Source organism: Mycetomoellerius zeteki, unplaced genomic scaffold (assembly GCF_001594055.1).
Source record: "Mycetomoellerius zeteki isolate Tzet28-1 unplaced genomic scaffold, Tzet1.0 scaffold332, whole genome shotgun sequence".
Taxonomy (NCBI): domain Eukaryota; kingdom Metazoa; phylum Arthropoda; class Insecta; order Hymenoptera; family Formicidae; genus Mycetomoellerius; species Mycetomoellerius zeteki.
Window position 1 is genome coordinate 709745 of NW_017257319.1, and position 22236 is coordinate 731980.

The 22236-nt window shown below is 36.0% G+C and overlaps 1 protein-coding gene across 15 annotated transcripts in view; it reads right to left on the minus strand.

Moving 5' to 3' along the window:
• Positions 1 to 867: 867 nt before the first annotated feature.
• wupA (troponin wings up A) overlaps positions 868 to 22236 on the minus strand; it is a 32689-nt gene continuing 11320 nt past the window's right edge. For 2 of the 15 annotated variants that reach the window (XM_018452160.1, XM_018452154.1), the window contains 10 exons: positions 22061 to 22161; positions 11268 to 11311; positions 10739 to 10880; positions 7169 to 7186; positions 6370 to 6408; positions 3150 to 3372; positions 2675 to 2932; positions 1987 to 2151; positions 1625 to 1705; positions 868 to 1316 (listed from right to left, as the gene is read on the minus strand). In XM_018452160.1, coding sequence (XP_018307662.1) covers positions 1303 to 1316; positions 1625 to 1705; positions 1987 to 2151; positions 2675 to 2932; positions 3150 to 3372; positions 6370 to 6408; positions 7169 to 7186; positions 10739 to 10880; positions 11268 to 11311; positions 22061 to 22161 — 1085 coding nt within the window. In that variant the 3' untranslated portion in view covers positions 868 to 1302. Of the gene's footprint in view, positions 1317 to 1624; positions 1706 to 1986; positions 2152 to 2674; positions 2933 to 3149; positions 3373 to 5815; positions 6409 to 7168; positions 7187 to 8827; positions 9449 to 10738; positions 10881 to 11267; positions 11312 to 16563; positions 16665 to 18574; positions 18676 to 19618; positions 19720 to 22060; positions 22162 to 22236 lie in introns of those variants that run through there. The other 13 variants (XM_018452161.1, XM_018452158.1, XM_018452163.1 and 10 more) reach the window with 11 other exon arrangements.

Below are 22236 nucleotides of genomic sequence, written 5' to 3' on the forward strand. Positions count from 1 at the left end.
ACCTGGGTATTGTATAAAAATATCACATAAAAATGAATATTTTATAACAAATTTTTTTTCTATCGAAATGCCAAACATTAAGGAATATAACACAGTAATGAGCAAATGTATGTACTCGGAAACGCCATAATGAGAGTGGGTTTGTACCAATCTAATATAGTGCAAGTGATTGAATTGAGTGATCATAAGTTGCACTAAAAAAAAATCGGAATATTTTTGCAAGAGAATGTTACATATGACGTTTTCTTCGATAGTATTAGTTATAAAAAAATGTGTTCACAATGAAATAGATATATACAATTTTATGAAATATATCTCATTATTTGTAAAAAAATAAAATAGATGGTTTATTTTGCTAGAAATAAAATTTTATTTCGCTATTTAAAGAAGAATTTATTTCAGTGAGATAAATTTTATTATATCTCAGAAGTATCATTTTCTCAGTAATGTTACGCTTCAAACAACGTAATAAACTTATTACGAATAAAGAACGAAGTACATTTTTCATGATGGGATAGAGAGGTGTGCCTGTTGAACAAGGAAAATAACAATAGTCGAAGAAAAAGTTTTTATTATGAAATCCAATTTCTTGTATACAGAAACCGTTTCCGGTATCGATGTCCGCGCAAAGAGAACTGTGATGTGAGAGACGTGCCATGGATTATTTACAGGATTATTCCGACGCGAAGTTAGTTATTCGTACTGTGTTGAGTAATGCGACGAGTAGCGATTGTTTGATTGCGCGTGGTGGAAAAGTTGCTCGAGCGAACGTGATGAAATGTGTGTAGATGCACGCTCGACATAATCTCGATTAGCAATCGCGACATCGTCGAATAAGGACAGCATCCTTCCTTTCCGTTCTCGGCAAAAAAAAATATGAGGCGAAAATATGAGCCCCACGTCGAGTCGGCGTTTCTCGACCACAAGACATATCGTGCCCGTGACACGCGACCCTTTCTCGTGCATACATTTCTCTCCTTTTTTTTTGTTCGTTTTTTTTCTTTGAACCTCGTGCGGCACGTGCGAGTTTTCGTGATGCATGAGTGATGAATATGCAAGACGTGAGCGATGGAGGCGACGGCGACGAGACGGCGACGGCGGCGATGGAGATGATGGTAACGATGCTGGCGATAATGGTAATGATAATGATGATGACGACAAGAAAAGCGCGAGCCGCGATGTCAGGTAGGGTGCTGGTTCCGCATACATCCGTATCTTTACCGCTGTAGATGTTCCGCAAAGTTTGACGTCAACGAGAGGAGAGTATGCGACAAAGATGACCCCTCGTCTCCACTCTTCCAGTTACGATGCGGGTGCTACATGGGGAGGAAAAAAAAGAGAATATTAACGTGGGAAGCGACCACCGCGCGCCGTGGCAAGTACGGGTACAGAATTATTTAACTAGAGCTAAGATGATAAGTCGATGATAAAGCCGAGGAGAGTAGCTCTCATCGATTTTCCTCCGGAAAATCCGAAATTGTATGAACACTAGTGCCGATGTAGATGATGTCTGATCGGTGCGCAATTCGCGACATGCCAAATACGCTAGTTTTGTTTTTTAGTTCATCGGATGTGATGATTTTTTTTAGTCCTTTGCATTTTATACTTGAAGGCTTTGACATACCGTTCATGATGTATTTCGCGCTCTTTAGCGCGGGACTGCCTCTGATGCGGATTGTAACTCGTAATATCAAAACTAGATTAGCTAAAAATTAAGTTAAAAACGCAAAATTAATACGAAGCCAATTTTGTCAAGTGACGTAGAACTGGCGATAAAAAAATTCCTGTGTCTTCTCTTTCTGCAAAATGTGAAATGTTCGATTTCAAAATATTCTCGCCAAATGTTCCAATAAAAAATGGATCGTTTACAAAATTATTATAGATTTATGAAAAAAGAGTAGAATAAAGTATCTGCGTTTATAGCGAAAATTTCACTGTGTGTAACCTGAAAAGTAATATAAGTCAAATCGTAGATGTTTCACGTACTTTCGGTCGGCGCGGGTGCAGCTTCCGTTGGAACTGCGGGTGTCGCATCTGCAGGTGCAGCTGCAGGTACGGCTCCTTCAGCTGGTGCGGCCGGTGCACATTCTGCTGGAGGAACAGCTCCTTCGGCTGGAGGAGCTCCTTCCGCTGGTACTGCTGGTGTCGCACCTACACAATTATTTTTTTGTTTTATGGAAGATACTGAAATTTGTATTTCACATAACAGGTTAATCACAATTTCTCTCATTACAGTATGCCCATTTGCAAGCGAAAGCTACATAAATGCAGCGACATTAGGAATGCATTAAAATTGGCAATAGCTTATCGACATAAATCTTTTAATGTTCAAAAAAGACATTTTAAATTATTTTTTTAATTTCTCGACAAGCAGAATGCTTTGTTTTGTATTATTTTAATATTAATTAGCATAAAGTAATATTGTTATAAATTGACAACAAAAAGCTTTTATCACCGATTGTTCATTTAAACTTTTAATTGCTTCTGCTACAAACGAATTCCATACGGAACATACGCGCGATGTATGTTTATGGTTAAAGAATTAATGTACAATTTAGATTCATTCTATATGTTTTGCAATTTAATAATGTAATGTGGTTTTTGTAAAATTTTATTTTATCATAAAAAATTAGAATAAGATAAAAGAATAAAAAATAAATAGGATAAAATTAACCTTCAGCTGGAACTGCGACAGGAGCTCCTTCTGCGGGTGCACCCTCTGCAGGAGTAGCGGTAGGTGCAGAACTTTCGGTTGGAGGTGCTCCTTCAGCAGGCGCGCCCTCTACTGGTGGGGCTGTTCCTTCTGCAGATGCAGCTCCTTCTATTGGTGGTGCAGCCCCTTCTGCTGGTGGCGCTGCCCCTTCCACTGGCGGTGCAGCTCCTTCTGTAGGTGGTGCGGCCCCTTCCGCGGGGGCTACTGCAGGTGCGCCTTCTGTATACAAAATCGTACATTCAGAAGGCAAAATTTAATTTCCTCTTAATAATTATAAAAATATTTATTTAATATTTATGAAAAAGATAGAAATGGCGCGTTGTGTATCAGATTTTCGACAAAGAAACATTTTTTGATAAACAGACGAATCGCTGTGCAATGAAAATATCTTGAAAACTGTCGTATATTTCAAAATATTTAAGGCTTAGGAATTTACCAGCAGGTGCTGGTGCAGTTCCGTCCGCCGGCGGGACACCTTCAGCTGCTGGGACAGGAGCTGCTGGAACTCCACCTTCGGCTGGAGGTGCCACCGCAGAAACTGGTGCGGGTTCCGCTGGCGGAGGTACAGGAGCCGGAGGAGTTGGACTTGGCGCCGGTTCTGGGGTTGGTGTTGGTTCCGGTGGTGGTGGTTCTACAGGTGCTTCAGCCTGTTCGCCCTCCTACATGAAAAACGCGTACTTACTCAAAATAAATTAATTATTAAGCAGTATCTTTAACATCTAGAAGACATATTAATTATGTAGCATATTGATATCAATAAATTAATACATATATTATTTTAAAGTTACCAAAGAACTCGAAAGTTCGATCATATAATAGCATTTCTTTTCAAACGTGTGCGTTTCTTTCCAAGCTAAAGATAATCAGATAAAAGTAGAAGAGGCGCAAAGTATTTTATTAAGTATCGAGAATAGTCATCTGGAATATTTTCACACCTCAGTGGCGAAAAAATATAAAATGTTATTATAAAATATTTTTTTATATGGATATTGTTTAACATTTTTTTTTTAATAACTATTCTTTACAAAGCTTTAACTATGCAATTCCAATGAAAACTCTTAATTAAAAAACGTTATATTAATTAAAATTTTTATTTTTTATAACTATCATAATAAGCTATTTGACATGCTTACCTATTGAATTTGTTTGGTTTCTACTTATCCTTTCAGAAAATTGTGATTAATTTATAATGTTTTCAAATACGACTAAATTGGAAAACAATCAATAATATATACTGTGTATAATAGTAGTGATTTTAAATCTGGGATATAAAAACACTCCAGGTCGACATTTACATAAAAAAAAAATCAAGTGATTCGAGTTAGGAAACGCGATTGATAACCGGAAACATCTGGTCACGGAGATCGTCATGAAAAGCGCTCCCACGAACAAAACAGAATTGCGCGTGCAGTTGCAGCGCAAGCCGTCATCGACACGCGTATTAAGTTGCATGATTAACGGTCAACGCGCACGTTTCGCAAATGTACTCGCATTAAACCACCGTTTATAGATATGTCCCGCTCTCGATAATAATGCTTTATGCAACGTTCGGCCACGAGCTTACGACGCGCCGCGCGCTTCCCGGACCATGGCTTCGATGACGTCGTTTTGCGCCATAAATCATCGCGGTTATTATGATCAGCGAATATTGTCAAGATAATTAAACAATGTGCATGACACCCGATATGATTATAAATACGATCGATTGCGTGAAACCCGCGTCGAACGAGATGACGCCAGTATGTCGGAAACGATCGATGGATCCCGAAAATAAATTACGTGATTGTGAAAATCGATACATGTAACGTACGATCGAGTAAAAAAGGACATTCGATATTTGCCCAGAATTGATATAATGAGGCTTTGTTGAAAGTGCCAATTAATTGGATATATTAATATTCATTATCGGGACACAAATTAGCGCGATAATTAATAATAAACGCAAATAAAAGAGACTTATAATATAACCTCAAATTAAACATAAAATTAATACCTAATTTAAAAAATCTGTACAAAAACGAACAGAGATTTATCATGTGAGAGATTTCAAATATAATATTTTTTATCAAAAATAGAAGGGCAAATATGAAAAAGCAAACGGGATTGAAATTTTTCTATAAATTAATTAAACAAATCATATCTAATTACAAGCATATCAATGATAGTAACAAAATAAATTGTCGATCAAAATTGTTGTTGACGTGCGTTTCATTTTGGAAAATACTAGTCGGTACAAAAACTTTTCGCAAATGGGGGGGAAATGAACAGATTTATAAATCAATAAAGCAAATAGAAATCGTCAAAGCACATAAGAGCTTATGTATCATAGCGAACGTGATAAAGCTGTGTCAAAAGCGTGCACTCAATAGCGAATAGTTATAAAGCGCGAAATCCAGTTAGTGACATACCTACCACGTCTTTGAATATTGGCTTATCTGTAAATTAAAAAGCTTTTGGCTTATTCTTATTATTTTACGCTGTGATGCGTAGAAATACAAATCCTTTACAATATACGCTTTATCACTTATGTTTTCACGAAAAATTACTAAGGCCGGTATTCATAGTCGGTTTTTATTTCAAGACTGTCTTAATGTTTTAAGACCCTAATGCGACCCTCTGATTGGTTCATGACACTTAAGACAGAACTGAAACGGTTTTGAATATAAGAACTGACTATGAATACCGTCCTAAAAGTCGAAATAATAAGAAAAATTCCAAGAACTATATATCTTTCATCAACATAACATTTTCAATTTGGATCAAAAGTATTTAATTTTTGATCGTAATAAGTATATAATATAAATAAGAATATATAAATATTCGATAAAGATGTTAATAAAAACGTTTCTTCAATAATTAATTTAAAAAAAAATGCTATTATGTACGTAATACCTTATATCATTAAAAATGTTAATTAGTCTTTTTTTATACTAACTACTTAACGAGAAATGAATAAAATAAATATTAACATTAAACATGAAACGTACATAAAATGTCGGTTATATTATCTTATTATACATTTCAAAGGTTAAACAGAACGAAAACTCTCACAGAATGTGGAAGGAATATGAAAAAACATTGGAAAATGACCACACATAGAGGTTTTGAGTATCGTTAAATATTTTGTTTTACAGTAAACCTTACGAAAAATAACATTTTCCCCCCATTATTCTCTACAATAACATTTCTCCCCTCGCATTTGATTTGCAGAAAGACAAATTTGATTACACTTTTTTTTTTTTAATCCTGCACGCAATTCTAATAGTGTTCTATGATGATTTACAAGGTCCATTAAAAAAATACATTACATCCATAAAAAAAGATAGGACAGGTACGAGTAGAGTGTAGAGTAAAGCTATGGATCGGATTGAATGTCAAAAAATTTCGATACAATCTGGGATGTACATACGAGCAATTGTAACGGACAGACGGATGGGCAAGATTTTTGCGTGCAATTCATGATAGTGGGGCATATTAAATTAATAAATCGATCGTTAAAAAATGTAGAGGCGGTTCTTTGGAGTTTCTGCATAGAGCGGTTATTGACGAATGCGGACAGGCGAATCCTGATGTTTCTCTCGGGATCGACGAGAATGAGATTTTCAATTCTCTCATTCCTCCACCGATACTGGTGGCGCAGCTTCTTCCTCCTTTACCTTCTTTTCGTCGCCCTTCTTCGACCAGTCGGGTTTCTTCTGCAAAATCGAGAAAACGTTGCGTCAAATACAAATGGAAATCTCGTTACACGTTGAAAATTAGACTCGCACACTGGTTAGCAGTGTCGGGGTGAACGTTCGCAAAGCTGGGGAATAATGCTAACGGGATCAAAAACTTCTGAAAAAGGCTATTCAATTCGGAATGCCAAAAATCTAGAGAACGAGATCTAGACAAAAATTGCTTCGTGGTCGTAGTCGTGGATCGCGGCGCCATATACCGTTCAATTGCGAATTTCTGCACCAGCTTTCTGGATCGCCAATTCTCTCATACTATCAAAAAATTCTCTCGACGTTTCCGGGAACGTCGCCTGGCAACTACGCTCAGTCACGGAACATCTACGAAGCCGTGCAGATTGTTAGTAGAAATAAGAAAAAAAAATACAGCAGAAGGAGAATCACGAGTTTTTAACATAAAAAGAAATAAAAGGAAATTGAAATAGAGAAACTAAGACAACGGCTTCCAACGATGTCGAGAATGTTGGGAGCTATGCGTCTAAACATTGTAAGGAAATTCACGAACAAACGAAACATAATATTGAAGAAAAGATTGCACTTGAATCATCACGAACGTTAAAAACGAAGGAAGCTTCTTTTCTATCCTATCTTTCCGTTCTCCCACTTCCACACATACACGCGCGAGCTATTCGTTCTTCTATCTAGTACACTCTCATCTATCACACACACGTCATTCTCTCTTACACAAGCATGTCGAGCTACAAGTTGGTTGTTAAAGTTTTACCTTATCTTTTGACGCATTCTGCGAACATAATGCAAGAGCAATATAATTAGTCAACAGATAAGACATGGACACTGATTAAGCGTACATTTAAATATTACTTAACGAGTAACACGTCGTTCATGGCTCACGTCGTAAGCCATGATCGACATCGTGATCGTCATGCATGTTGATCGTTGAAAATATTTTCTTTGTAACTATTATTTATTGTAAATGATACTGAGAGAAAAGTTTGGTATTTGTGATTATAATTGTAAAATAATTATGGTAAAATCATTATGATTAGGAGCTCCATCTTCATAGTTATTACAGCTATAATGTTAGGAATAATAATTATATTTATAGTTATTATAATTATTTTCATTATAGTTGTTTTGGGTGCTAATTATATATATTTTTTAGTATACATATGTATATCACAAATACTTTTCTTTCAGTGTAGAAAAAGATAAAAGATTTTTACATAAAACGTCAAAATGCGTACACGATTGTGCACAAACAAAAAGACAAAAAGACAGAGCAACAAATTCTATATAGTCTGAAAGCATAGCGGCCGAGTAATGGTGATAAGCCAAGCTACAAAAGGGCTTCAATTGCGTGATCAAACGACTTTAGTTTCAAGAGTGCGTGTTTCTGTTTCTGTTTTCTCTTTTCAGGCGAGTTTACGTTCTTCTTTTTATTGATCACTCTTTTTAACATTTTGCATTCGGTAGCAATCCGGCGGAACGAACGATTTTGCGTGTGAGAAAGTGTGCGGCAATTAACACGTGTAAAAAGAAGATAAACGAGGCGAGTGTGCGAAAAAAAATGGAAGGCAACAATATAATTAGATGGTGAAGAGTAGAAAAACGCGAGTGGGCAGGCATGTGTGTGAGTAAAGCGCTTCTGCCATTATGTATGAAATAAAAGTGGAACTGTCAGCTTCAAATATACTTGGCAAGCCAATCTCACCTTTTTGCGTCCCTCTTAATGTTATACTTTATTTACTTTGCGTTGGATTACGCTATCCCGAAGATTTTTGCGAAGTTACATGAATGAATGAAGAACGCGAAAAAAATAAAAAGATGCAGATATTGATACAAATTGGACACTACTCTAATTGCCGTGATGTGTCGGAGAAAAAAAAGCAAGATAAAGGAAATTAAAATGGTGCCTGAGAGAAAAGCGAAGTTTATTAGTAAAGTTTTACGAGAGGAAGAAAAACGGTATGATTCTCGATAACAGCCGATATTTTACCTTATCGAATATTTGAAATACGCTCGCGCGTAACATTGTCTGAAAGAATTTCTCTTATCACGACGCAAAAGTACGACCACACCGGAACGAAAATCGTATCTGATTTTGCATAAAATACAAGGTGCTATGAACGCATTAACATTTTCATACACAGCGTCACGTTTTCATTCCGTGTAACGGAAACAATCGGGAATTGAGATCAATTCGAGTTATCGAGTTTCGCATCCGATAGACGCCAAGGCAAAAGAAAGAGGAAATGGAAATCAAGAGCTATCTGTTGCAGTGAGAAATCCTAGAGATGAGAGGAATAAACCGTAAAAAAAAGAAAAAGAAAACAAAAAAAAGAACGAAGGAGAAATCTGCCGATAAGGGATATGAGAGAATATCAGAGGCACGAGAGGAGAACATCTAACTTATTCACGTGCGTTTTCTTCGATCGATTTATTGCTACAACTTATCGCTTTTATATATAACAGTTGTACGTGAATATTTACGCAGAGTCAGCTTCTCCCTATGTCTCGCTCGTTTTGACCATCTAGTCCGCGCAAAAGAGAGATGTAATCAAATGTCGGCTAACTCTTAGGATTGTTCATACAATTTTCAATTCTCACTTGTTAATTTTTTTCCGCACACACAGTGCTAACGAACTAGTTTGACAACAATTCGAATGAACGCGACGGCGAAAACGCGCTGGTGAACACGCGAGACGTCGATGGAAACAATATCAAAAACGTTCTACGTGTTTATGCATTTGTTTTTTTTTCCTTTTCTTCTTTTTACCCATATGTGTTTTCACGGTTCATTTTCGCGCATGCGGTTACTAAATCGATTGTATACATATAAATGTGATTATGTTAAGTGTTTCTTCAAATGTGTGTGTACGCTGTGTATAGAAGTTTCTTGGCTTTCCCGTTTGTTTTCGATTTTTTTTGTTGCGTCGTAATGATAATGTTTGTATTTTATTGAGATTTCGCACTCAAACTGATTTCTTTTTTCATTTTAAATCTACTTCTTGGTCTGCCACTCTGCCTTCTCGGACTTCTTGGGCTGTGGAGAACAACACAAATTGCCTAATCAACTACCACTACTACTACACTTTCAATACGAATACGTATGTACATGTCTACAGACAGTCCTTTTCAGGAGATCCTGCTTATGCAACGAAAGAAATAATTTTTTATATTGAATGAATTATTTCTATTAATATCAGCTAATTGTTATGATATACGTAATATTTGCACGTAAGAAACTTGAGTAATAAGTCGAACAATAAAAATTGATATCAACTGAATTGTCAAAATCAATAACAAATGACAAAGCACAATGTAAGAGCAATTACGAGCCTAAACGCATGAACTTTATTAATTAAACATTGGCTGTTTATAAACAAATAATTACGATAGTCTTAATTTATGAAGATTTTTAAATCCAATTAATTTTCAAAATATTTTTATTTTTAATCTTATTCTTCGAAATACGCGCTATTAGAATATTACAAGATAATTACGAGAAGACACTCTATTGACATTCATAATTCAAATTATTGCAATCATTGATTATTGCAATAATACATTTTGCGGTTAATCGATTAGCATAAATTCAACATCCTCGATATGACAATAGCCTGATATATTTAACTAAAAGTATCCGCGGTTCAATGAATCGATGATTAATTACCGCACGATTACCCATTGCTCGAGACTTCCGAGAATTTTGGCTTCCAAATTAGCTGATAAAATAATGCTCCTCCAGGGAAATGTATGTCATCATAAATATTTTAATAGCAGCAATATCGAAATTCAAACAAGGCTATGTAATGCCGATCTCCTAAATTGGACATAATACATTGAATGAAAAAACTACTTAAACGAAGAAAACCTGCCAATTGGGTTTTGTACACAAAAAGAAAACCAGGGTTACAAAAACTGTTTTTTTGATTCACTGATAAAACATTTACTATGCTACTGCATATCTACCCGTCGTGCGGTCGTAAAAAATAAGCGTTCCTTGCAAAATAAGTATCGATGAATTTATCAGAAATTAAACAAAAATGCAAGTACATGATAATAACATAGAAATATTATACATAACTGAATGAATAAAAACGAAATAAAAAAATTAAAAGTTTTCCACAAAAACTGAAAAGTCCATTTTTTTAAATCTGGATGTCGTCAAAACGTTCTCTACCACCATTAATATCAAAACAATTATAATTAATGAAGAACAATGCAAAAAACTCTTGGACCTTTGACGGATAGGGAAAAAAAAACATTTTTGCAAAAAGAGATTCACGTCGCTTGTAGATGCGAAGATTTTATCGAAAACGATCGTCCTTACCTCCTTATCCTCCTCCTCTAAAGTGAATTCCTTCTTCTTGACTTGTTTCAACTGATTACGGAAATTGAACTCGGCGGCTTTCTTTTGGAGCTTGGCAAACTTGTTCTCGTATTTAGACACTTTCTTCAGGGTTGGTTTCATGCTGAAACGACAAAAAAATGTTGTACAATAAAATATATTCTTATGTTAGTATAAGTACTAATTTTTCAGCAACATGAAAAGAACAGTTTTACTGAAATATTTAAAAATTTAGCTAAAAAGACTTCAAAATAATTTTTTTTTTTTTGGACTATCAAAATAATTATATAGAATGCTAAAACTGATTACTAGAATGTCAAAACTCGGCAACCTTTTTGCAGCATTATTCATCATGCTTGAGTTTCCTACATAATTATTTTGATAGTTTAACAAAATTATTTTCAGATCTCTCTAGCTAAATTTTTAGATACCCCAGCAAAATCGTTCTTTCCGTGTAAATATTGTATTGCGTGATTCCTGTTATTATGACATAGACAGGAAAAATACTTACAATTTACCTCGGAGATCGTTGACCTGGCTGTTCAAGTCTGCGATCTGTACGTATCGAATATTTCTATTAACATCCATTGCATTCGATATTACGATATAATTTATTCATGCGCACTTATCATTTTCTTTTTATATACAAGATATAAAAGAATAGTTTTTTTTACCATTTTGAATATGTCCATTGCGCAATAAAGTATTTAATTGCAATGAGACACACAATATTCGAGTAAATACTTTATATAAAAAATACCAGATTATTATGCATTTAAACTTTTAGATTTAAAAGGGAAAGCCTTTCCCAAAACAGTTGTGCAATAATAATTCTTGTATACAGTAAAGAAATTTGCGTATTAGGATTAAACGCGGATTAATGGACTCACGTGAACAGCATGACAATCCAGCCACAAACGGTTAATCAAGAAAAAGAAGAAATGGACAAATGAAACAAACTGTATCGGCGTGCGGCCTACGTGGCAAAAGCACAGGCGAGAGAGAAAGAGAAAAGGGAGTTACACGTGTTGAGCAAGCGGGCAGATATTCAGCTGGTGAGCCACTCGACGGATCGAGATTGACAGTAAATTGGCTTGCGGATTAACTGCAATAGCGGATGACGGCGATGGGTTCGGGAATAGAGGAGCGGTTTCGCGAATGATAACTGAAAAAATAGAGGAAACAGAGGGAACATGGGGGTCTGTGGAATAAATAATATCTGGAAAATTGGAAAGTTTCGCTATTCAAAACTTACTGACACATGTACAAAAATATCTGATAAAAAGTAAAAATTTTAGCAAAAATTACTCGAAAATGTGATATTTCTGCGGCGAAATAATACTTCGCTATGTTTTTCAAATAGAGGTATTACGATTGAAATATTGCGGTTAAAATCATTTCATTCAGCTTCATAAAAAAACAAACACATATATATATATGTAAAAATTGATAATCGCATTTTCATAGCGATAACAGAAAGTTTCGTACACATTGCAATGAGGTTTCATGAGCATTTTTGTATCTGGATAGATAAGCAGGTTGATTGTGGAATTGTTTCCATAGAATTGAACGTATATATGTATATAAGACATTCATGCAGGGAGTAGAGAAATTTACGAATTTGTTGCATTACGTACGTAAAATCTCGGAATACAATGAATCTAAATACAAGTCGATTCATATCGCCATAGTATAGTCATCATTATATGAATTCATCTTTGTTTCTGAAAATACTTGTTGTTCTTACGGATGACATTGATTATTCTACTCTTCTGAAACAGTTTCTTCAGGAGCAAAGCTTTGTTCTAAAGCCACTTGTCGGATTCTCTCCCTTTCTTCTTCTCAGGAATCATTTAATCGTTATATTCTTTTTCCCTAACTTATTCTCTTTCTCGCGTAAGTTACGAGAAAGGGAGAGAGTAGAAACGACAAAAGAAAGAAAGATAGAGAGAGAGAGAAAAAGAAAGAAAGAAAGAGAGAGAGAGAGAAAGAGGAATTGGATACGATGGGGTGTGAATTTCATTTTGGCCAATCAGGGGACCGGCTGGTCACGATCAGCTCTTTCGTCCGCCGTGGGTGATGAGAAAAAAATTACAAAATCCACTACAATCCGTTTTCTAGACTGCCAGAGCTCTGTTCGTCTCATTCGAAGCGTGAAACTAATCCCTCAAAATCAATACCCGGGTGATTTCATTTGCTATTTTGTACTCGAACGTTTAATGTTATATCGGATGTAATACGCTCCAATTATCTCAAAATAACGTTTGTTTTCAAAGCAGCGACGCGTGAATATATTGAAACTGAATGCTGCAAGATAATCATTGGCAATGTCATAATGCACTATGTGACTATATCTATATCATAAATAGTTTAAGCTCGTAATAAAATTGATTGGAAACTGACAACGAAATTCTATTAAAAAATGATGAAAAGGAGATAATTTTCTTTCGCGAAATCTCTTCATAAAAAAAAAAGAAGAGAACAGAGTTCTGCCAAGAAGGTCCGCTATTTACAGCCTAATTGAAAACACCATGACAAGAGGACACTGACAGTCGGTGTGGTGCGTGCGAGTCGGTACAAAATCAATTTCGCTTCACTTTAAAGACATCGTAGACGTCTGTACTTGTTTAATTCAATGTCTCTCTCGTGTGAGTTGGGCATTTCATGTACATATTTATATTGTCTCACGAAAATCAAAATAAAATGGGCGTGAACTGGGGTTTGATCGATGGAACAAAAAGAAATAATAAGACAGAGGGGAGGATTTTTTTGCGGTCTGAAGATTTTCACAGCATGGCACTTCGGTTTCATGATCTTTTAATCCGTTCTTGAGCCAGTCCACCTTTGTGAGAGTTAAAAATGAAAAAAAATAAATAAAAGAATACAACCGATTCTACAACTTTTAATCTATTTCCAGATAAACTATCATGACCGCATAAACGTATACATAAGGAAAATTATCCAATCGCATTTTACGTCCTTATGATAGAAATGTGATTGGATAACTTTCTTTATGCGTATGGTTATGCAACAAGTAAGTTTATTTGAATATATCACCTTACGGTGTTTATGCGAATGTATACGACAATCGTTTTCGCCAAAGTTACATGAAACTGATTTGTACCCATCGTCGACCGAGTATTTGTATGTACTCACCATCGAACCTTTTTTTTAATGTTTTTTAATGACTTTCTTCGACATAATATCGTAAATATCGCAAAATAATTACGTTTCTTTTATAAGTTTTTGACGTTTTTTATAAATTCATAACGCAAATAAGATGTACTATTTTTAAAACGCTAGCGACGAAAGCCATATTTCTTACATCAAAGTCATAACAATTCACACTCACTGTTTTATTAGAATAAAATAAGAATATTGATGATCAGCTACTATAGTTGCTCGTTTTTCTTCCTTCGCGATGAATATGAAGTGCCATACTTTTTATCGCATAGCTACGAAAGTGTACGCGAATTAAGCTCCATTAACTCAATCGACTCGAGATATCCGTTGCAAATGGAGTTTTATAAATTATACTCACGGAGATTAACAGGAAAGTTGGCGTTCATGCTGTTAATTTAGCTGCAAAAAATCATTTCGTTTTCATAAATCACCATTATCGTTCCCTTTCAATCAAAAATCCATTCGTGTGTGTGTGTGTGTGTGTGTGTGTGTGTGTGTGTGTGTGTGTGTGTGTGTGTGTGTTACTCCGCAGCGAAAATTAAACTGCTGCGATTGATGTAACGAATATATTTCATATCTCTAAAACTGACGTAACGTAAAATATTTTTCATTTAAATAACTATTTCGACATGAATTAGATTTCCGATAACTTCGAAGATAAATAAATATTTAAAAAAGAAGTGTAATTTATGTCAATTTATTATTGCATAAATGTTATTCATATACAAATATATTATATATTAATTTGATAACGAGAGTACTTATTTGGTGGTGATTAATTTGTGTAATGAGATACGTAATTCCGGCAATATATTTCGGCAAAATACAAATGTACCTCTAATCACGTGACGCTCTGAAATCAAATAGCGATCGGTCAAGTCTACAATAACGCGAAATTAATCCACACTATAATGGAGCTATTCGCCTGTTTCCTCATAATTTGCTACCATGTCCAACAACGTTAATTAACCCGTGTTCATTACGCCTATATATATATATATATATCATCTCTTAAACAGTTTAATAGTTAGAAAAGCCATGCATGCGCGGTAAAGCAAATTTGTTTGTGCTTGATGGAGGAAGATATCCTCGTTGTATAACAAAATGTTAGGGATAAGCAATGGAACAGAGTAGACGGAAAGAGAGAAGGAGAAAGAAAGAAAAAAAGAGAGAGAGAGAGAGAGACAAAGAGAAAAACGCACGCGTGAAAAGGAAAGAGAGACGAAGAGATATAAAGCGTAAGAGATAAAAAAAAAGATAAGAAGAAGACACCGTAAAAATCGTAACAATTAATGTATTTTCCCAATGTGTGCACTGATATTTCTTTTTTTTTTCATTTTCATTTCTGATTTTGCACCGCACGCACGCACGCACGCACGCACGCACGCACGCGCATACACGCGCGCACGTGGTCTCAAGCATACAGTGTCAGCTCAGTTCTCGCGTGAGACCAAGGGAAGGAGTGATCCCTTTCGGTGATCCTCGTGGGTGGTATATTTTCTTCGATTGCGTACTCTTTTTTTTTTGCAACAAATCTAGGGCAACTGCTTCTTTCACTGGGAAATCGTGCGCCCATCTCGTTTCACGATCATTTTTCTCAGCGCGCGAGATGCAACGTTAATTATCGCAATCCGCGATCAACAAATCCGCGTGTTAATCAACACTACAAATTTAAGAAAGTATATAAAGAGGCAGTATATATGCAGTATACAGTATACAGAGTTACGAGTATATAATAATACAATAATGGCGTCTTCTCTATAAGCTTGCCCAGCCCTGACTCGAGAGAATAAAGCTTTTTTTTTATTTTCTTTGGCGAGTTAGTATAAAGCTCAGAGAGATATATTTGCGTTATGGTTAGATAATAGAGAGAAAAAGAGACAGTATAGACTTGTGAAAAATAAATACGTTATAAGAGAGCGAGTGGATACAGTGTGCGTTTAGCCAGACAGCGAAGATAGACGTAGAGAAGTAAACAGGCGGGCACGCCACGCGGTAAAAAGAAAGAAATAGATAAAAAGAAAGAGAGAGAAAAAAGGGGTAGAGCAAAAATATGTGACCGACAAAAATATTTTCCGCTGCGGCACTTCATATCCACGTAAAAAAGAAAAATCCCCTTCCTTATTAATTATGTTCGTCCGTTCCGTCACGTTTCGCAAAAAGATCACGATTAAAAAAAAAGATCGTCGTAGATCGTCGGCTAGATTATCGAGACAGGACTGATCAAGATTATAAAGATTCATAGAATATTAAAAATGACGTCGTCAAAAGGTTTCTCCACACGTCTCTATCGTGAGAACTTTTCCCATTGCTTCGCGCCTTGGAGCGGACTTGTGTTCGCGCGGCAAGTGTGTTTTCTACCAAGAAAAACATCGTGAAAGAGAGAACAACAATCGAAAGAGAAACGTATGTACAGAAAGGGGGATGGGCGGAGAACGAGAGACAACGCGAAGAGAGAGATCTGGGGGCGGGAGAAGAGTAATACCCCCATATCGTCTGATATACGCTGGGGAGGGGTCGGCAACTTGAGGAGGAAATGATCAAAAAGAAACGTGCGATCTGGCGGTTGCTCTCTTTCTCCTCGCATTGTTCGCCGTTGTCGCTGCTTTTCACTTTTCCTGTACCTCGTAGTCCCTTTTCCGTACTTCACGCTCCAAATCCCACTTCTGACCCTCACAAAGGTAGACGCGGTCGTAATACATTTGGCAAATCTTCTTCAACTCCACTACAAAGAATACGGAGAGTCTCTCAGAAATCTTTGGTTCCTCGATATGTTTGCTTTTCTGACAGCTTAGGAAGCGGAGGGAGCACAGGCGGAGTGAGAGACAGACGGCTCTAGCGTGCGATCAATCGCGCACGACGTGCGATATGTAAGCTAGGATCATCCGCTAATCTCGAGTCACGAAAAAGTGAAAATTATCATATTATATTCAGCTCCACATTAAGTTAAACGTGGAATATAAAAAGAAAAATAATTAATCTCTAAGATTGGAGTTTTTAAATAATGTAATGTACATATTAAAAAATATTTTGTACTTGTGTTAAAATCGATCCTTGTCAAAATTCTTCTATTAAAATTTTACCATATCCGAATGTTAATTTAACATAATACAATTTAAAATAACGCAATTTATGAGTAAGTGGATAATATATTTTAGGACATGTAAAATATATTTAAATTTAACATAAATTTTCCAACTGTGATAAAAAAAGAAAAAGATCATTACAGCATATGTAACAGATAGCTGCAAATTTATTTAAAATTTTCGGGAACTTATAATTCTGATATACATTAACATTATTAATAATAATGACAATGTTGTTGTTTAGTAAATAAATAAATGATATCGAATGATAGTTCCTTTTGCTTTATAAAATCTAAGCGTGTGAGAGCCCAGCTTTACATATTTTAGCGAAGAATATAAACCGCATGGCTCGAATACTAATGGTACACCTTAAACGACACTGGAATCCCAATGAGAGAGCCCTTGATCTCGCAACAAGCAAAACTTTCCGAAATCTCCGATTCAAGTAAATTGGCGATCCCTCTCTCGCTCCACGTGCGCGGTAATAAAAGTTGCGCGATGCTCGAATGCTTAATCGCACGGGAACGTCGGCGAAACTCGAGGTGCTTTCCTCGACGCGGTAAAGCGGGCATAATTCCGCCCTGAAGTCCCTTTCCGTGATGAAAATGGAGATCACCCTGTCGTTGGCCCTGCTGGATGTATCGCGGGGGACATATGCACGGTTCCCGCGCCGCCGCGCCGCGGTCTCGGCTGAACTGAACACCTTCGAAACTTCGATCTTCGACCATTCGCACGTCCCGGATCATCCTGAACGTGATTGAAAGCGCCACGAATGAAAAAATAAACCGACACGAATGCGCGGATAATACCATGTCGACGATATGTTATAAAAAATTCTATTATTCTATTATTCTACTGTTTCTCGTTTACTAGTCTAAAACTGAACGAGTTTTAATCCAAACTCAGTAAACATCACTAACAGTAACATCGTATCGATGTTATAATTGCACACTCAACAACATAAACGTAACGTGTATTATACGTAACAGTTATATCGTTGAATGTGAAATGAAATATAATATTGATGTTGGTGCTAACTGGGAATTGATTAAAACAATTGAATAAGGAGACAATTTAAATGAAATTGTGTAAGATGAAAACGAAATTTTGCTTTTGTTTTCCATTCTCGCGCGAGCACTTTCCGATGCGATCTGGTCTTGTCGAAGTAACAGCTGCAATGGCCAATGGCGCAAAATAAAAATAGAAACAAAAAGATGTTAACGTTAAGGCTCGCGCGATGCGAAATAAAAAAGTTAATGTTGGTTACGTTCCTTCAAACTGTTCTCAAAGTTTCATAGAGAGTTTGGAACATTAGTGTCTCGCGGCATTTCCCTATCTAAGAGACGTGCAAACGTGCTCGAACCGAAGGTTCAAAGACCCGTCAACCAGAACCGTTCGACCAAGAATGTCGCTCGGTCAAGCACGTGGCGGAGTTAAAAAATCATGTGGATAAGGGCACGGGAAGAAAGGGTAAAAGTTGGGCAAAAATTATCTATGCAAGTGGACTTCGACAGGCTCTCTCTTTGTTAGACAAGCCGATCGTAATTACCTCCAGCTCTTTCAACTTAATTTGCCTCTCGAGGTCATATTTATCGCCCTCGAGTAAGGATAGTCTGTTCCAATATGCCGAACAGATCGTCTGCAGCTCGGCTAAAAGAATAAAAAGTTATTGGAAAAAAAGGGCAGAATGGAATCCGCTGAATGTGTTTTGTCATCCTTGCCGTCGGCTGTCTTGAAAATTCGTTATCATATTATAATTGTTTAGCTTCAAAAATAAAAAATGCAGGAATTAAAATAACAACTACGGCACTACATAAAGATATAAAATTGTAACGGCTGTTTCCAATTCATTGATATCGGTAGAATGAGAATGATAACAACTTTTACATTTAATTCAATTTGTTATCATTTTTAATATATCAGTATCAGTAAATTGTTCCGTTGTTTTTATTTTTTTTAAAACTTTGTGATGTTTAAAAATGTGATGAAAAATAATGCATGTGACGACCTGCGGTTTTCTGTGATGATTTATATTATTACTACTAAGAGGATTATTTGTGAGGGAATGTAATTATCACGGGGAGAATAGAAAAGAAATGAGTCTTTCGCGTTGGAAGCGAGAAGCACGAAGCTGACAATTGCGTGATCGTTAACCTATCACGGAATGCAAGTGGGAGATGAGAGAAATTCGACGGAAGGAAATCAGCGGGGTGAGAAATACAGGAACTGTGGAAAGGATGTGAGTCTAGTAGTGCGGACTCGCAAGTATAAAGTGAATAAAGTTCTTTCTAGTAGAAAGTTTCTACTTATTGCGAGAAATCAACGTTACTGAGACAGATCTACGTTGAGCGATTCTACAAGTCGCGAGGGGTGCTACGTTAGGAGCTGCTGCTAAGAAAATACTCAGCCTCGATGTCTACGCCTAATATTATTACGGACAGCTTATGAGTATGCAAATCGGAACAGTCGCTAGAAATAGTGAGATATGCTTCGCGCGTGAAAAAAAGTAAGAAGAAAAAAGACGACTAGAGGATAAAGAGTATTGGCGTTAATCGCAGCTCATCTTGTTTGCAAAAAAAAATTTTTTTTCGACCTCCATATCCTTCCTGGCGACTTCGTACTCAAGGTCGTACTTCTCCCCCTCGAGAACGTTGATCCTCTTATGATACTGGATCAGAATGGACTTCACACTAGCTGTTAAAATTCAAGTCACTCCTTGAAAAAATGCTCGCGACTTAACCGTTTACGTCGTAGATATCGACGTAAATATCGCTACTTACATTCAGAAACATAGTAGTAGCAACTATATAGATGATAATTATACAAGTTTTATATTTAGAATTAAGGTACAGTTGTAATAATTATGAAATAATTTATTCAACTATGCGCATTAATTCTATATATAAAATTTGGGTAAATATTTAGAACAGGGAAAATAAAATGAGCGCGTAAAACCTGTTGAAGGTTACTGAGGATCATGACCTTGATAACATATGTCAAGGTCAAGGTCATTAGAGCTGCTTCCCCTGTTCGAAATATTTATCAAAATTTTGTACAGTTTTCACCTATTGCTACTGTCATGTTTTTTTCTTTAAGTACTCTCTAAGTAACGGGTATATTGTTGCAACGGATGTATTGTAATTTTTCGCAAATTGTAAAAAAATATAGTGATAACAATCAAACATATAGATAGTAACTGTACAAGCTTTACATTATTGTAGAATTAATGTATTAATAATGGCAATAATTATAAAATAATTTATTCAACTAGGTACCTTAATTCTATAGATAAACCTTGTATAATTACCGCCTATACAGTTGCCACCTCTGTCTTTTTCTCTGAGTGTACTAGACGGTATTGCGTAACGGATGTATTGCATGTAACTTTTCACGAATAATATGTACGGAGTCCATTTCGTGTATATATATATATATATGTGTGTGTATACTTGAACGAACGACACATGAGGGTGGAAAGCGTGAGTTTGAGGGAGGGAGTGAGACCGATAGTGTGAAAGCTAAGTCGAAATGTTATAAACTATCGCTGTTTCGCAATGGTGTGAAGACTGTCTCAAGTTTCCAGTGAATGAAAGCGAGCTCTTTCTTAAACCGTCTTCCAAGAACGATTTTCAAGTGTAGACATCACTATGAAATTTGAAACAATCTTGTCGTCTAGGAGCGATGATACAGATGCACATAGATATTCGCGCATAGATCGAAAATAACGGCAAGAGGGAAACGGTGAATACTTCGCAAAATGAGAAAAGCATCAGAGTTTCTCGTAAATGATTAAAATCACTAGAAAATATTATGGTGCGTGTTGTATGAAGCAATGTATAATAATGTATTATATTCGAATATACCTAACGTGTTTCAAAATCGATGTTATTCTGTTATTCTGACTTTTCGTGTTTTGCGAAAATAAAGTAAGTAGTGACAAGCCGTATTAATACAATAATCAAGATGCGAATAATCCATAGTGTTCTTAAATTGCCATTAAATTTGCCAAAGATTCAAGAACAAAGGATTAAACGGAGAGAGCAGAGAGAGAGACAGAAGACAGTATGAGAAATCGCGCGCACATTAATGCGAAGGAAAACAGATGCTGACAGAATCAAAAGAAATCGACGACAATTTTGTGTTACGTAGAGATAGAACAAAAAGAAAAGAAAAGTGTGAATGAAAAAACGGTGCGACGAAAGAATGCGAAGCTCGTGTCTCTTGCCCGGTTACAGAACGAAAGTTACGACGAAAGATTCAAGTTTCAGTAAAGAGCCGTTAATCATTCAGGGAGTTGCTCGATAACGATTATTCATTGGTTGATGAAAGTAGCCGCGACACATAAGCCGAAGTTGCAAATCCCCTTAAAATGAATACGAAAGCTTTTAATTACGATATTTTGTAATAATTGTAATAATAAATAATCATAGCAATATAATTGTACAGCCTTGGCCAAAAGTATTTATAGGTGTCTATAGTTTTTTATTTATCTCTATCTATTTATATTCTATATTGTTTCCTATTGGTTACTAGTATTATACGTAAGTTTAAAGGATTTTGAAATAAAGAATAATTTTCGCAGCAAATGCTATAAATCAATTTTTAAGCTAAAATGTTAAATAATAGTTAATACTTTTGGCCGAGATTATAGCAAAGATACAATTTTATTATTTCTTTTTTAAAAGTTCTGAATTGCTCCATTTTTTCTGTTTAGGAAAAATTTTTTCTGTAAATAAATTGCTCTATTTTTTAATTGTTTGTCATCATTTGGTGCTATTTTCATCGAGTGTGCGCTAAATGTAGCCGGCATGTTATAAAATTGTGCAATCCAGCAATCTCGTGGCGATGGTCTCTTTGCCAAAACTCTAATTACATTTTGTCATCGCTTTACGTAAATGTGCAACCGGGCGGAGATCAGTGCGTTACACAAGTGCAACAACATTGAACATCGTTATTATTATTGTATTGTGAGTGCCGCGTTATCATACTGCACGTCGCGTAAACGTTCTCGCAATTGTTGCTCTCTCAAAAGTACCTCAAAGTCCTTCTTCTTAACAACATATTCGATGTCAAATTTTTTATCCTCCAATGACGAGATCCTATTGTGGTACTCGCGCAGCACGCGCTTTACGGTCTCTGTGTAGTTTATCAGAAACAAAATAATGTAAAACAAAATAAAGACGCGCATAAAAAACGTCGCAATTCACGTAT